Raw genomic sequence first — 14,872 nt, 5'->3', positions numbered from 1 at the left:
ATGATTGTGTAGTAGATCAGTGTGCTTCATATAAAATGTGCGCGAAATTATGAATTTGAAAAATTTGTTTGTCACAAAAAATGCGTCACAAAGTGGCAAATGATTATTGTCGTATGAGGGGTTTCCTCAGCATCTGCCACTTGTGACGCATTTTTTTTTGTAAAGCTTTCGTTGTAAAATCTCATCGGTAAACTTCTCGTTGACATATTTTCTTGTTAAAATTTTCTTGGTAAAAATTGATTACGTTGAGGCGCAGAATGCGTCACCAAAACCGATATCAAATGTTTTGGAAGTTTAATTTTTACTACACTAGCGTCACCTTTTCCTCTTTGAGGTTTTTGTGGGATGAAACTCTTACCTGAAATAATTTTTTTGTTCACATAACCCACTTTCAAATTTCGAGAGATACTTAAAAAAAATCAGTACACGGTGTTCTTTCTAACGCAGTATCTTGCAGCGAAGCGCTTATCTAAGCTAATGACAAATCTAGTAGATACGATAAATTCTAAGATACGTAAGGAATGTGTGTGGAGCTTGTGGAATCTGTTAAAAGCTTTTAAGCTAAGTATACACTTCTCGAGGAAATCGTAATTTTCAAACAATTTTTCTATGACAACAGTTCTCTGAACAAAGCATCGTATTTATACCTAATTCTAAGTCTACTACGTTGATATTCATTTCATTAGGCTACGATTCTAGTGTGCTCGACGTAACGAGTTATATTAATTATATAACTCCAACAAAAAATTGTTTGGAAATTACGCTTTCTTCGAGAATACTTAGCTTAAAAGCTTTTAACAGATTCCACAAGCTCCACACACATTCCTTGTGAATCTTAGAATTTGAAGTATCTACTAGATTTGTCATTAGCTTGGATAAGCGTACATTATCCACAACATTAAGCTACATTTAGCACTTCGAGGCAATTACACACTAATTTTAAGTTGATAATATTTGTGGGTTAATAAGCAGAAAAACGAATGGTAACAGTAAATGGAGTATGGTTACAGTCGAAAGCAGTCAATTTTCAGCATAAATTAGCTTCAGCTGATCCATACAAGCAATCACAACCGTTTATACGTCTTTATACGGTTTTACCACTATCATGCGCGTGCGTGCAGCAGCTTCAACCGTATGAACAAGGAAAACCAGTTTTGATTGATGTGTGGATCAGCTGAAAAACAGCTGAAGCAAATTTATGCTGAAAATTGACTGCCTTTGACTGTACGTGGACCTATAAATAGAATGCAGCTAAAAATAACTAAATTTCTTGCGGATGACCCTGTTGTACTTTACGTTTTATCGAACGGAAACAAGTAATTACAGATCCTTCGGATAATATTAAATTTGTAAAACAAATGTTAGTATAAAAATTACCAGTCTTCTCAAGCATCAAGTGGTAAAACATTTTGGATATTTGTAGAGTGAGATCGAAACCTTAGAACTCAGTTGAGCCGCTAAAATTGTTTACTTACATTTTAATGAGGCCAACGACTATTTGGATTGGTATTTTTCTTCTATTAGTAAAAGGTTTATGGATTGCGATTTATGAATTCTGAATTATTTGTGGATGCAGCTTCTTCTGTTAAACAAGGCTCATAAATGACAGCTTTCCGCATCCCCCTGTTAATAATGAAAATTTCCACAGTCCAGTTTTTGATTTGCTCTGAAAAAATTCCTAAAAAATTTAAATTCGAGCGGTTCAACGTCTTCCATACAAGCGAGGCACAGTAAAGTAAACTAGCCAGGAACGCCGTTTATTTTTCAGAAGTCTAGTCACTTGACTTTATCAAAATAAATTTAAATTTTAAGTGAATTCAAAATCAATTTTTGAGTTAAGATTATACAACAATACTAGGAATTTAAAACAAAAATGTGATATTAACTAATTTTTGATAGCTGTACAATTTATCCCATTATAATAATAGGGTATGGTATTTTTCAGCCGGGAGGACACATTTAAGTGACAGATTCGGCTACCGCTGTTGCTATAGCTAATGCCGGGTTACATATGGTAATGGTATTGTATGTCAGCATGAGGGACCACATGCTTAAGATGAGTTCCGAACCACGCCTTCAAAGTGTTTCCACTCTGAAGGATTTTTGAAATTATTGCGCCGTACTACTTACAGCAATATTAATTTGCAGTTGCTACTGCCATTAATGATGGAGCACACCATGAAAATGAATTTTCATACAAAATTGCCTTCATTGGCATTCCTCACTTCCTAGTTCCTACTTCAATGGTTACAACAGTACATTGGTGTCGGGAAATCTCTACTCTAGAGTTGTACTTTCGAGACCATACATTTTTTTGATCTGCAGTACTTTTGAAAAAGTGTTATTGGAAGTCAGCGCGAACTATATAATTCGGTGCGAATTATAGAATTCAGCACGAATTATGGAATTCGACGCGAATTCCATTTATGATGGTTTTAGGCAAACTAAAAGTTGGAAATGGGTGCGAACTCGATTTAGAGCACTTTTGGGAAAACTGAAAGTTGGAAATGGGTGCGAACTCGATTTAGAGACTGAGGCAATCTTCCTTTTATGAAATTTAAACAAAGACTGAGACAGTTTTCCTTTTACGAAATGATGACAAAGACTGAGGCAATTTTCCTTTTACGAAATGTTGACAAATACTGAGGCAATTTTCCTTTTATGAAGTGTTGTCAAATACTGAGGCAATTTTCCTTTTACGAAATGTTGACAAATACTGAGGCAAAACAGGAAAACAATGGGGCGGTTTTCAAAATTCCTTGCGTGTATAATATGAAGCAGATCTTTTTTTCATATTTCAAAGATAATCGCGAAATAAACAAACATCTATCCCTGAAAATACGACAGTAATAGGTTCTATGCCCTTGATAGTGTTATGTAAAAGTTACTTTCAACTACCGGTTCCATAGTATTACAGTGACGACAAAAACGACTGATTGGATAATTATGATGTTAGAGCAGAATGGTCATTGATTTGACAATGTAAACGGTGACACATTACGTCCGCGGACTTCCAAACTTTTATTTTGACGAGGTGGTTATTGTAAGTTGAGAAAAGTTGCGAAAATCTTTCAACTTAGACTGCTGAGCTAACTCTAACTTTTTCCGGAATATCAATGATTTTTAGAAATATAATTTTTTTTTCGAGATTATCAACTATCAACTGTCTTATTCAATGCCTTTCATTTTACAATACGACTACGACATTGGCACTGATTTATATCAAAGCTATTTTCTGATCTGACCTTTCACCCTTACAATAACTCGAAATCAATCGATTAAACAGATTTAATTTAGTCTGTTAAAATGTGGGCTTCGTTACGGATCACGTCACTTTTTATAGTGAGTCAGATGGAGATAATTTAACTAACAATTTCCCTAACATTAGGTCTCCACTCAGATTTTAAACGGTTTGCTATCCATAGCAGCCGACGAAAAGACACCTAAAATTGTTATTGTTGGTGCTGGTGCTTCTGGAATTTCTGCCGCTGTGAAGCTTCTTGAAAATGGATATGATGACATTGTGGTGCTGGAAGCTGAAAATCGTATTGGCGGTAGGGTATACAGCATTCCATTCGGTAAAGGTTTTGTAGATTTAGGTGCACAATGGTGTCAGGGTGAGAAAGGAAATATTGTATACGAAATGGTAAAGGATGATTTTGAATTTGTGGACAATGGAATTGGATCCGATAATTCACTTGTGTATACTTCGGATGGAAAACTAGTTGATCAAATAAAATTTGCAAAGCTTATGAATTTATCGATGTCGATTGCGGAAGGTCGTGAAAATCAGGCAAAGTTCAACAAATCGCTTGGCGAGTTCTTCGAACTCAATTTTTGGAACGCATTTAAGGATAAAGATTTTGAAGATGTTGATAAGGAATTAGCAGATCAGGTTATAGATCTATGTGAAAGGGGAATGAATGCTCTGTATTCTTCTGAGAGCTGGTTTGACGTGTCTTCCAAATTCATGTCAAGTAATGGTGCAGGTGATTTCTGCCACACTGAATAGACAAAAGGGTATTTGAGAAATTAACAAACCAAATTTTTTAGAGGGCAACCAGCAGTTGACCTGGAAGGAACATGGTTTCAAAATTGTATTTGATTACTTAACGGTAATTCTCGCCATACAAAGCTTTTTCTGTAAAGAAATTACAATTTATTCCGTTGCAGAAAAAACTTCCCGATCCATCAAAAGCTATACCTGTCGATGATAAGATTGAATTGAACAAGGAAGTAACAAACATCGACTGGAGTTCAAATGAAGCTGTTATCCGTTGTGCAGATGGAACAGAATATCGAGCCGATCACGTGATTGTCACCGTCTCACTAGGTTTTCTAAAACAACATCATCGTACACTATTCACCCCTCAATTGCCTGAGAAGAAGATAACTGCTATCGAAACGACTGGATATGGAACATTGGGAAAACTATTTTTGGAATTTGAAAATCCATTCTGGCCGGCGGACATCAAGGAATGGGCATCATACGTTTTTTTGTGGACGAAAGAAGACAAAGACAGCCTGAGAGGAACGGAAAGGGAATGGCTGACAGAAGTATATGGATTCGGCAAACAGATCGCACAGCCTAACATAATTGGTGCATATACAGCCGGCAAGTTCATAAAACAATTCGAAGAAATCAGTGACGAACAATTGATTGATGATTGTATGTGGTTGTTGGAGAAGTTCCTCGGCAGAACATTACCACGCCCGATAAATATGCGACGAAATCGTTGGATGACCAGTAAATATTTCCTGGGATCCTACTCTTACGGATCAATGGAAGCGCAAGCACACAACGTGAGTCTGCACAAAGACTTAGGAGAAACACTTTCTAGTAGCGGTAATAAGCCGGTTTTGTTGATCTCTGGTGAAGCGACCGATGAATTTAATTCGGGATATGTGCATGGAGCGGTCATGTCGGGCTTTAGAACTGCTGACGATATTTTGGATTACTACAAATCAAATCAGCACTGAGGCTATTGCATCTCTTGAATGAAAAAGATTTTCGAATGATTAGGATAGAATTACAAAGAAGAATTGGTGTTTCATTTCTACGTGGCCTAAAATGCTTTATAATAAAATTTTGAATAAAATTTAACATTAGATTTGTGCGTTTGGCACACCCTAACGGGAAATACAAAATTACATATTCAAATTCGGTAGAGTTGATAACCTTATACAGCACTAAAGTGACCTTTTTGCTTCAGAGATATTATAGCTCTCGCATCAGTTCGTTTGTCGACTGCATTTAGGGAACATACGAAATTGATTTGTTTTGGTTTTAAACTGAAAACTGTGTCTCGAGTACGACCAGAATGATTACTTCGATTCCAATAGTAGATCTGGAAAGAATCTCTTGTACGGAAAATACTAATTCTTCTGACTGGGAAGATGTAGCAATTAAAATCAGAGAAAGTTTGCATGATGTTGGATTCATGTATTTGATTAATCATGGTGTACCGCAGGAAGTGGTAAGACAAATGAAGAACGAATCGAATTCGGAGTACTAAATTTGTAATTCCACAAAGATTGCGGATAACTTCAAGATTAGTGAAACGTTCTTCACACTCCCCAGAGAAGCCAAAATGAAATACAAAAAGAATTTGAAAAAAAGTCGAAATGGTTGGGTGGAACCAGGCGAGGAGCTGTAATTCGATATTTTTGGTAAAATTTGTTTCTTTTTTGTCGTTTGAACTTTCGAAATTTGCAGACTTCATCCTGATTCAAAATTTGAGTACCGTGAATGCTTTGATATCATCAGGAAAAAACCAGTCTATCCGAACGATGACATTCTAGCATTTGAATCAACAAACACGAAGCTACAGTTCCATTGCCAAAAGCTGATCAGAAATCTTCTAAAACTTCTCGCTCTATCATTAAAGCTAGACGACCACGAGTATTTTGTTAAGTGCTGCCGTCATTTGGATAATCCAGAAACAGACAACGAGTGTGATTTCAGTATGATTCACTATCCTCCTATTCACTCAGATACAGTTCTCCCACCGGACACAATCCGATGTGCTGAGCACACAGATTATGAAATTCTCACGCTGCTTTTCCAAAATGAAATTGGTGGTCTTGAGGTGTCTTTGCTGAGTAGTACTTGTTATGCACGTTGATCAAACACTAGTTTCAATTTTTAAACCAGATAAAATTAACAGACGGCAACTGGATTGCTGCTGATCCCATTTCCAACTCGATTCTAGTCAACACAGGCGATTTATTAGAAGTTTGGACGAACAAGTTTTATCCAGCAACGGTAAGAATTTTCAGCATATTTGTCACTAAGTTATCGAACGTTTAAACCACTCATTTCATCCGAAGCTTCATCGAGTTGTCATACCAAAGACGGCAGAGGAACGACGAAAGCCTCGCTACTCATTTGCTTACTTTATTGCACCCGATAATCGAACAATTATTCAACCACTTGAATCGGAAGTCATTCCACATGATGCAATATATAGTGCATCTGAGAAAACGTTTACTGCCTATGAGCATATCATGGAACGGGTTAACACAGCTTACGGTGTGAAAGTTAATAAATAATAGAAAATTGGCAGTGTTGTCTTCAAAGATATTCTGAATTGTTAACTCAACGTATTAAATCGATCGATTTGTTTATTCAACCAGCCGTGGAAGAAGAGGAAACACATTAAATAAAGAGGAGCGTAACATGAAATCTGAACAGAACTGGCCAAGTATTTTTCTTTCGAAAATATTTACATTTAAGACCACACTTATGACAAAAAAGGTTGGTATCTAACAGTTCCTAAAGTCCAAGCGCTCAACAGGGTTCATCGTCTCCCCAAAGCAATAATTCAATATAATTGAGGAGGTAGATTAGATTTGAATGATTTTGAAATCGAAGACGTGAACAGTGTGAGGTGTTTGTTGAAGGTGTTTCAAATGTCAATGCGCATTTCTGGGTCCATGTTGCTCATTTCTCAACTTCAATCATTTTTAAAAGAGGAATTAGATGATGATAGTAACCTTCCAAATCATCTGGAATTCAATTGTCCGCCTGAACACAAAGTATAGAAAAAATGAAGCGAAGAAAATTTTACCAAATAAAGAAATGCGTCACATAGGGCAGATGCTGATGAGGAACACACTTTTAGGAAAATGAAAAAATATTTCCTGATGTTACTTGTAATTTTTTTGTGAAATTTCCGGTATTTTTTGCATTCATTAGCAAAGTCCGTCACAAAAAGTGATATCAGATACTATGGAAGTCTAACAGAAGGAACTGGCGTCACCATTTCCACTGCTGAGGTTTTTGTTGCATTAAAAATACCATAACACTGTCAAGCACCGCTTAAAGTATAGTTTCCACCTAAAAAGAGCACTCCGTTTAGCTTCCGTCTGCATGACAGTTGTAAAATAGAACAAAAGAACTGTCACGCAAACGGAGTGGAAATTGGATTTATTTCAATTTTTTACTCCGTTTACGTGACAGTTCCTTTGTTCTATTTTACAACTGTCATGTAAACGGAGGCTAAACGGAGTGCTCTTTTCAGGTGGAAACTATACTTAAGAGTGCTATGAAAATACGCAAGAATTCACAGCTTATATGGATGAAGAAATCGTGTCGTGTCCATCTTTTTTATGACATTTAGCTCTGTAAGTGAATGTCACGCGATCGCTTCACTTTTTGGTGACAAAATTCTGAGAAATGGGCGACCGGCGAGTTTAGAGAAAATGTGTATTCTTGGAATGACTTGAAATTGGTATTTATGCAACAAGTTGCGAAAAGTGGTTGTTTTTGTCACTAGATGGAAGAGAGTTTGATAAACACATCGTGTTACAAAAAAAAAAACACTTTCACAACGTGTTGCATACAACGTTTTATATAGTTTCGTCACAGAAACACTTTTTAAAACATAATTTCATTGATGTACTCTTTATCACTAGTGACAAAAAGTTAGATGTAGATCCTTTTTGTCAGTATGGATGAAAAGTACGTCAGTATACTCTTGAAATAATGCATGAAAAAGGGAATATTTTGCGACGGAATTGCATAAATAAGGATTTTTGTAATTAAATTTTATAAGAAACCAAAAACTTCTTTCACATATATAAACGCCATGTATATATTTATTTATTAAATTGTTTTTATAACATTTATTACAACAAGATGTATTCGTAGTTTTTCTTTCTTGTGCTGAATTTTTTTTTTAAATGTTCACTTTATGACGTGTTACAAAATATATTTTTAAATTGAATGATCTGTTTCATAAGTTCTGTAGACCTTTTTTTTAACGCGAATGGTCATATCCAATGTTAGGCGCTCAACATTGTAAATGAAAAGTTAAGCAGTACAGACAGTGTTGCATTGTCCTAATTTGCAATATTCTGATAATAGCATGAAAGTTTTCGAAACAATACTTATCAGTACTTTCCCGTTTTCACTTTATTAATTCGGCGAAACCTAAGTTTTTAGGGTTTTAATTTTGCCCTGTTTGGATCTTTCTTATTGTTTTTATTAAAATGGAATAGTCGTGACCCATTTCGACACTAGTATCGAACGTAGTCATTTCGATGTGCTTATTAGTATTTTTCACCGAATTTTTAGCTCATTCAAAATTTTTATTGTTGCAAGAAAAAAGGTTTTGTTAAGAATTACTTTGCCTAAACAAGCATTAACCATTCAGATGAATCTATTATGGAACGCCATTATGAAAAGCAAACTCCTAAAATCGGATAGCTACGTATTTTCGAGAATTGATCTTTTACAAGCCTCGTTTTTGTTTGAGTGACTTATGAGTGGTCATTCTACACCTGGTAAACCTTTTAACGCACTCATTTTAATGACAAAAAGTATAACCAGTGTGATAATAGGTTGGGTAAAACATACAAGCGATCGTGAACACAAAGCGTTGCGTGCCACAAATTGTGAAATTGATGTTTTGTCACACTTTGAAATGTTTATGAATTCACATCTATTGACAAAAAGAAACTCATTTCGCAATTTGTTCTAAAATAAGAATGAATTAGGATTTTCTGAATTGTGTTCTAAATTGTTTTCTTAGAGTAGCAATTGTGTCAGTCGAGGTTGAAGGTTCTGCTTAGCTTATTAACTTTTTATTGAGCTTTATAATGGTTGTCTTTGACGTCCTGTTTTGGACTGAACCGACTTAACGAAATTGTTTTTCATCTAATTTTGGAAACAATTTATTTTTAACATAAATCGTAAGATCATTCAATTTAAATTTACACCGTTTTCTTACATAATTTTGTGATCTGATCATTTTTTTTCTTTTAATTTTTTTTTGTTGTTGTTTGCCAAAAACCAAATGAAATTTTGCTTAGTTTTCATTAAAATTAAGATGGAAGTGATAAATGTTCAGTTTATTCGGTGGTGGTTTTGTTTTCAACGACTTTTAACGTTTTCTATTTTCTTTTGTTCATTTTAAATTCATTTTGTGTGTTCTCTTGTTACAATTTAATCTAATGTCAGATGTATATTTCAGAAAAAATAAATTAATTAATATTTTTTGCGTAAAAAATATTTATTTTATATTTGCTTTGTATATACTTTTCTTGTTTTTTAAAAATTTGTTAATTGCTATTTCACTTACATTGTAGTATTGTATAAAAAATTGTTTTACCATTTTTCGTCTATCAAATAATAAAGTGAAAACGTAAATTTAAAATGAAAACAGGTGGATCTGATTGGTACGGTATGTTCTTTTGTTTATTTATCTGGTTTTCGTTTGTTTTTTTTTTTTTATTTGGCAGGTTTTTCCGTTTTCTATTATTTGTTTTTAGTTTAATTTTTCCTTTTGTGAAACTTATACATAATAAATATTGACATTGGACGATCATAAATCATCTGATACCACATTTCTGATAACCCTCCAACATTTTTAGTTCTCTTTTTTTCTGGAATGAAAATCTTGGAACAGTCAGCATTGCAATTCAAAAATTACCATCTACGAAATCTACCAATCAAAACTGCGACGGAAACTTTTCTTCCTTTTTTAACGAGTTTGGTATTTACTTTCAAAATAAGGATTCCCTGTTGGATCCTTTTAAACACCTGTTCATCCTTCTTGTCTTATTAAAAAGTTGACCCCACAAACTCAACGAATGATTGAATTTGTAACGGCGTATTATATGGAAGCTATTGAAACAAAATTAGGAGGGACCGACTTTACTCATGGAACATTGTAATAGTGATAGTCGTACTTTAGCACGAAGCGCTATATTAAACCTTTTTTTTCACAAAATACAGGGGTGAGCCTGGTGTCAAAATTGCGCTTTGCCTATGTGTAGACAAGAGTACACACATGTACTTGACCCAAGGCTGACTTCTTGGATTTTACAATGTTGATCAATGAAGGCAGTCAAAAAATACATTTGCCAATCATCTCACTCATTTTCAACTCATCACCAGATCTCAGCCTTTTGCAGGTAGCTCAAGAAGGCAGACTGGTGGCAAGTTAAAAACTATTGGCTGAATTGACGGTTCTTGAACAGATGGAAGCAGCCTGGTTCTAAATTGGAAAGTATTGAAATTGGTGCACTAGGTACTACTTGCTCTTAAAAGGGGTGGTTTAAACTTTTTCGTAATCTTGTAAGTGGATCTCAGGAAACTATTATTTCATACACTATCTAAATAATCTCTTTTGTGCATGAAAGTCAGTAAGAACACGGCACCGTTTGTCATATTTATGTTTTAGTTTTGACAAAAAAAATGAATAGATTCCCTTCCGCATTGCACTTTTGAGAAAACAAATATCTGAATAATAAAGTTTGCCATGCTCACCGCTCAATATCGAATCGTATAACTGTTTCACTAAAGTAAGCAAATATTTTGGAGGGTTATCACAAAATCGAGTGATCTTTCAGACATGTGCATTTCTTCGGCCACAAGTCATACACCATTTTGCTTTGTCGTTATTATCCAAGTTTTTCTTTTAATATATATAATATAGTACAACGATGAATCTAAAATTAGAAAGTGGAAATTTTTTTTGTAATTTTTTTAAGGTTCACGTCTAAACTTTGATTTTGATTTTTTTTTTAATTTTAATTTCTAAAATGATTTGGGACATTCAAAGCGATATTAATTTTTGCCTAAAAAGATTAATTTTTTATTTGATTTTTTTTCTCTCGATAATGGGGACATGAGGAAGAGTAATTAGTTAAAGTAAACTTTTTACATTTATCTTTTCGTTAAATCCATTTCACTTTTTTTTTGTTTTGTTTTGCTTAACTCTCATTTTATTTTTTCATATTCCCGGCCAAAAACATTCGATAAAAATGAACAAAAACTAATGTTTCATTAATGTACAATTGGAAAAAAATTGGTTTATCACAAAGTTTCGTTAATTAATACATTTAATAGCACCTCATTCATAAAATAAGAGAATATACTTTTCAATCAATTAAATTGTTTCTTAATTAAAATTCGGACAGTTGAATTACTTCATTTTGTTACTGTGTGACTTTCATCATTGAAGAGAGGTTGTGCGTATGTGTTAGGCTTCAACCCCGAAAACGATAACAATCCGATCCGATTACAATATGACCCGTTTTTTTACACCTAATCTTTTACAATCACCAGGTTACTTTTAGGGGTAGCTAGTCAGTCAATATGCAAAAATCTTGTCAGCTACTTTTGAAGTTATTTTTATGATCCCGATCCTACCAGTGGGCGTCAGTTTTCCACAAAAGGTGAAATTGAAAATAGTAGAAATCACTACTTTTTCCCACAAAATACACAGAAGGAGAGAAACAACCGGTATTGTATTTTTCGCTCCACATCTGTTATTGACAATGACGGCAAGGATAAACGATGAGTTCCGTCTAGCGTTCGCTTATATATCAAAAGGTTTGTTAAAACAAATGAAGTAAAAGATTTTTCATAATTAGACGAATCTTCAAAAATGTCGTATGGCGCCGGCTGTTAATTTACGAGTTTTTTATATTCATGCTAAATTTTTTTTAAACTCGGAATCAAACACGGATCTGTTTCAAGCCCCAAACGAAGCATCTTAGGTGAATCACGAAAGTATTAACTGGATGTGATTTGCATGTGATATATGCCCCTCATGGACTAAGTCTTGAATAGGAAATACGGAAAGATTCTTTGTCAAAACATGTCCTTTGTCAGTACATCAGTTAGAATCCTTCCCAAATTTTTTGTTGTTGGTTTCGTTATTTGCTTGTGTGTTCATTTCTGTGTAAGTTTTTTTTTGTCGCCATTAGTAACATCTTAATTTTGATGTAACACCTCGATTCGACATTGGAAATTTCGACGTAATATTTCGTAATTATACTACTTATGCCCATCACAGTTCAGTTTCTACAATTGTAATCGTTTTCTCGTTTTGAAGTCGTTTTCGGCATTAAATATCAGAGGTTGTAGCCCAACACTTAATGATAAATTATCTTACAAATATTAGTGTATTTCCGAACTCATTATAAATTGTTTACGAATTACACATACCTTTCTATACAACCTCCGGTTCTATCTTTTCATTTCATTTTTTTTTCATTCAGTGTACAATAAAAAACATAATTTCGCCAATTTCGAGGTTAAAATATCGATTTTTTTGTAAAATTCAATTAAGAAATTTTATTTTCTATCTAGTCTCTATCAGTTTAATTCATTTTCCTTACTTTACGTTTCGCTATCATACATTTTTTATTTACGTTCAAAACTCGGCGGTTTTTTAATGTTTAATATCACATTCTTTCTTCGTTTCTTGTTTTTTTTTTTTTATTTCCTTTTGTGGATGAGTGTTTTTTAGACAATAATGTGTTGTGTAATTACAACGATGTACAATTTTAAATATTTTTTTTTATACAATTTCAAATTTAATTGGGCTAGAAGCATTGCTTTAACCATTTATAGATTTTCGTGTCAAAAGGTAATTTTTAATAAATATATAATCAAATCGAATAATTTTTAATTTATTTACAGGATTGTAATAAGAAAACATCAATATAATTGTTTTGGGTTGTTTCTTATGAGACCTACACATTAAAATAGTAGTAAAGGGAATATAAAATTTTTGTCGTGGGTGCATGGAATCATTAACAAAATTCGTACACTACACTGGTAGAATCACGATTGAATTACAGTGAATTACTTTGAAGTAGCAAAAATAATATTACATTTCTATTACACTCTGTCTTTTCATTTACTATTTATTATTAAGATTCTCCAACCGAGAGACATGCCCAAGCTACAATAGCAAATTTTTATTAGAAAAAATGTCATGCTTACTTTGCCTGAATTAATGTGATCAAGGCATTTTCCCTTCAAGTCAGGAGAGTTGAGCTGTAATTTATGAATAGTGGTGCTAACGAGAAATGTTGTATTCGTCGTTCTATAAAAGTACTAGTGCTCAGTATTAATCAAGCTTCGAGTATTAGTTACCTCGTCTCGCTTGTTCTTAGAGTCGGCACCCCTACTTTCAAAGGATTTCTAAATTATAACTCGAAGTTTTGTTTTACTTGCATCATCTATTAGCGGCAACGATGACCAAAACGAAACCCTAAACTATGATTAGTGTTATCTTACATAGGAAGATACCAACAACATTTCGGTGCCCAATGGTGAGCGCTGAGTCATACTGTGATTAGATTACGATTAATATGGATTGGATTGGATTGGATTGTATGGGAAAGCCCAGCACCTAAGCCTCTAGTGAGCCTGTTGTGCTATTGCACAAGTCACTTGATCATATGAATTGTGATTTTTTCATCATATTTCTCCCAACTCATATAGTTCACAAATCGATCGTGTAAACGACCCATACGTTGTGAATTCTCTAAACCACGAGCGATATGCGAAGAGCACAACCACCACTAATGACTCATACATTTTCCCAATGAGCGAATAGTCGCTTGAAGATGGCGCTTATCCTACAGTATATTGTATATTGCGAACTGTGTCATTGACATTACGTCAATATGGCGTGATTGTTGCGAAGAAATCGAATATTGGATTTCTTGAAATTTAGGACTTTGTTACGGTCGTACAGACATTAGATAATAACTAATATCGAGTGATTAATCACCAAGTGATTAGAATAAAACCAGGCAAGCATTGTTGCACCGGGAGTCAAAACCGGGACCTCTTGGGTATGAGTCCTATGCTCTACTGATTGAACTACCTGGACCCTGTCTGGACAATTAATGTAGTCGATACAATTTATAATTCATATTCTCGGATGGACTATTACTTAAATTTAGAAATAATAATGATTCGGCTCAAACGAAACGGTGTAATAGAAACATAATTATGATAGCTAGTGACAGCTGTGCTGTGGCATTAGCTTCATTAAAAAAATCAAACAACACATGGATCTTGTTCGTGTAAACCCACCAATAATTCTACCTGCCGAACTTTTAACAATAGTTCAAAGACTAAATCCAAAATTTAATTAATTTTTCAATGCCTGTTCCATTTCGATTAGGAATACTTTTGTTTTGTAAAAAATTAATTTTTCATAGTTTTTAGTCTCTTTCGAAATAATATACGATTATTATGAAACCTTTAAATGTTTGTCAGATGTTTTCTATCCGTTACAAATTTTAAATTGAGAGAACAGAAATTTTAAATTTGTTGGAGGATCGCAGTTGTAAGGTTGGAATTTTGTTTTAAATAATAATTTTAACGAAGGGGAAGGGTTTTATTTTTGATTGTGTGCCAGTAATTTAATTGTCTCAATTTATTTGTAATTCATAAATCAATTTCAAAGATGTTAATCTGTTACCCGAGAATCAAGGGAACACAACGCAAGTACACGAACAGTACATTGTGATCTAAATTCGAGTGATTGATGATCTTAAATAACATCAATAAATGATTATTAATTAGGATATCAGAAAGGTTCTTAGCACATTTCGC

The 14,872-nt window shown here is 33.9% G+C and overlaps 2 protein-coding genes across 2 annotated transcripts; both read left to right on the top strand.

The window, feature by feature from the left end:
• The first annotated feature begins 3,202 nt into the window (after positions 1-3,202).
• LOC119085616 (spermine oxidase-like) lies at positions 3,203-5,031 on the top strand. Its single transcript, XM_037196041.1, has 4 exons — positions 3,203-3,342; positions 3,401-3,989; positions 4,054-4,115; positions 4,174-5,031. The coding sequence occupies exons 1-4, from the start codon at positions 3,307-3,309 to the stop codon at positions 4,978-4,980; spliced, it is 1,494 nt and encodes a 497-aa protein (XP_037051936.1). The 5' UTR covers positions 3,203-3,306; the 3' UTR covers positions 4,981-5,031.
• Positions 5,032-5,215: 184 nt separating this feature from the next.
• LOC119085618 (2-oxoglutarate-dependent dioxygenase htyE-like) lies at positions 5,216-6,690 on the top strand. Its single transcript, XM_037196042.1, has 5 exons — positions 5,216-5,477; positions 5,535-5,653; positions 5,717-6,089; positions 6,155-6,265; positions 6,331-6,690. Exons 1-5 carry the CDS (start codon positions 5,322-5,324, stop codon positions 6,550-6,552), a joined length of 981 nt encoding a protein of 326 aa, XP_037051937.1. The 5' UTR covers positions 5,216-5,321; the 3' UTR covers positions 6,553-6,690.
• Positions 6,691-14,872: the final 8,182 nt, after the last annotated feature.

This window comes from Bradysia coprophila, chromosome X (assembly GCF_014529535.1).
Source record: "Bradysia coprophila strain Holo2 chromosome X, BU_Bcop_v1, whole genome shotgun sequence".
Classification (NCBI taxonomy): Eukaryota; Metazoa; Arthropoda; class Insecta; order Diptera; family Sciaridae; genus Bradysia; species Bradysia coprophila.
Note: the sequence above shows the minus strand (reverse complement) of the source record. Positions and strands in the feature narration are given on the sequence as shown.

Coding starts and splice junctions, on each gene's coding strand:
- LOC119085616 (XM_037196041.1), top strand. CDS start 3,307: ATGTGGGCTTCGTTACGGATCACGTCACTTTTTATA. Junction 3,990..4,053: donor CATGTCAAGTAATGGTGCAG/GTGATTTCTGCC, acceptor CAAATTTTTTAG/AGGGCAACCAGCAGTTGACC. Junction 4,116..4,173: donor TTGTATTTGATTACTTAACG/GTAATTCTCGCC, acceptor ATTCCGTTGCAG/AAAAAACTTCCCGATCCATC.
- LOC119085618 (XM_037196042.1), top strand. CDS start 5,322: ATGATTACTTCGATTCCAATAGTAGATCTGGAAAGAATCTCTTGTACG. Junction 5,654..5,716: donor GTGGAACCAGGCGAGGAGCT/GTAATTCGATAT, acceptor CGAAATTTGCAG/ACTTCATCCTGATTCAAAAT. Junction 6,266..6,330: donor ACAAGTTTTATCCAGCAACG/GTAAGAATTTTC, acceptor TTTCATCCGAAG/CTTCATCGAGTTGTCATACC.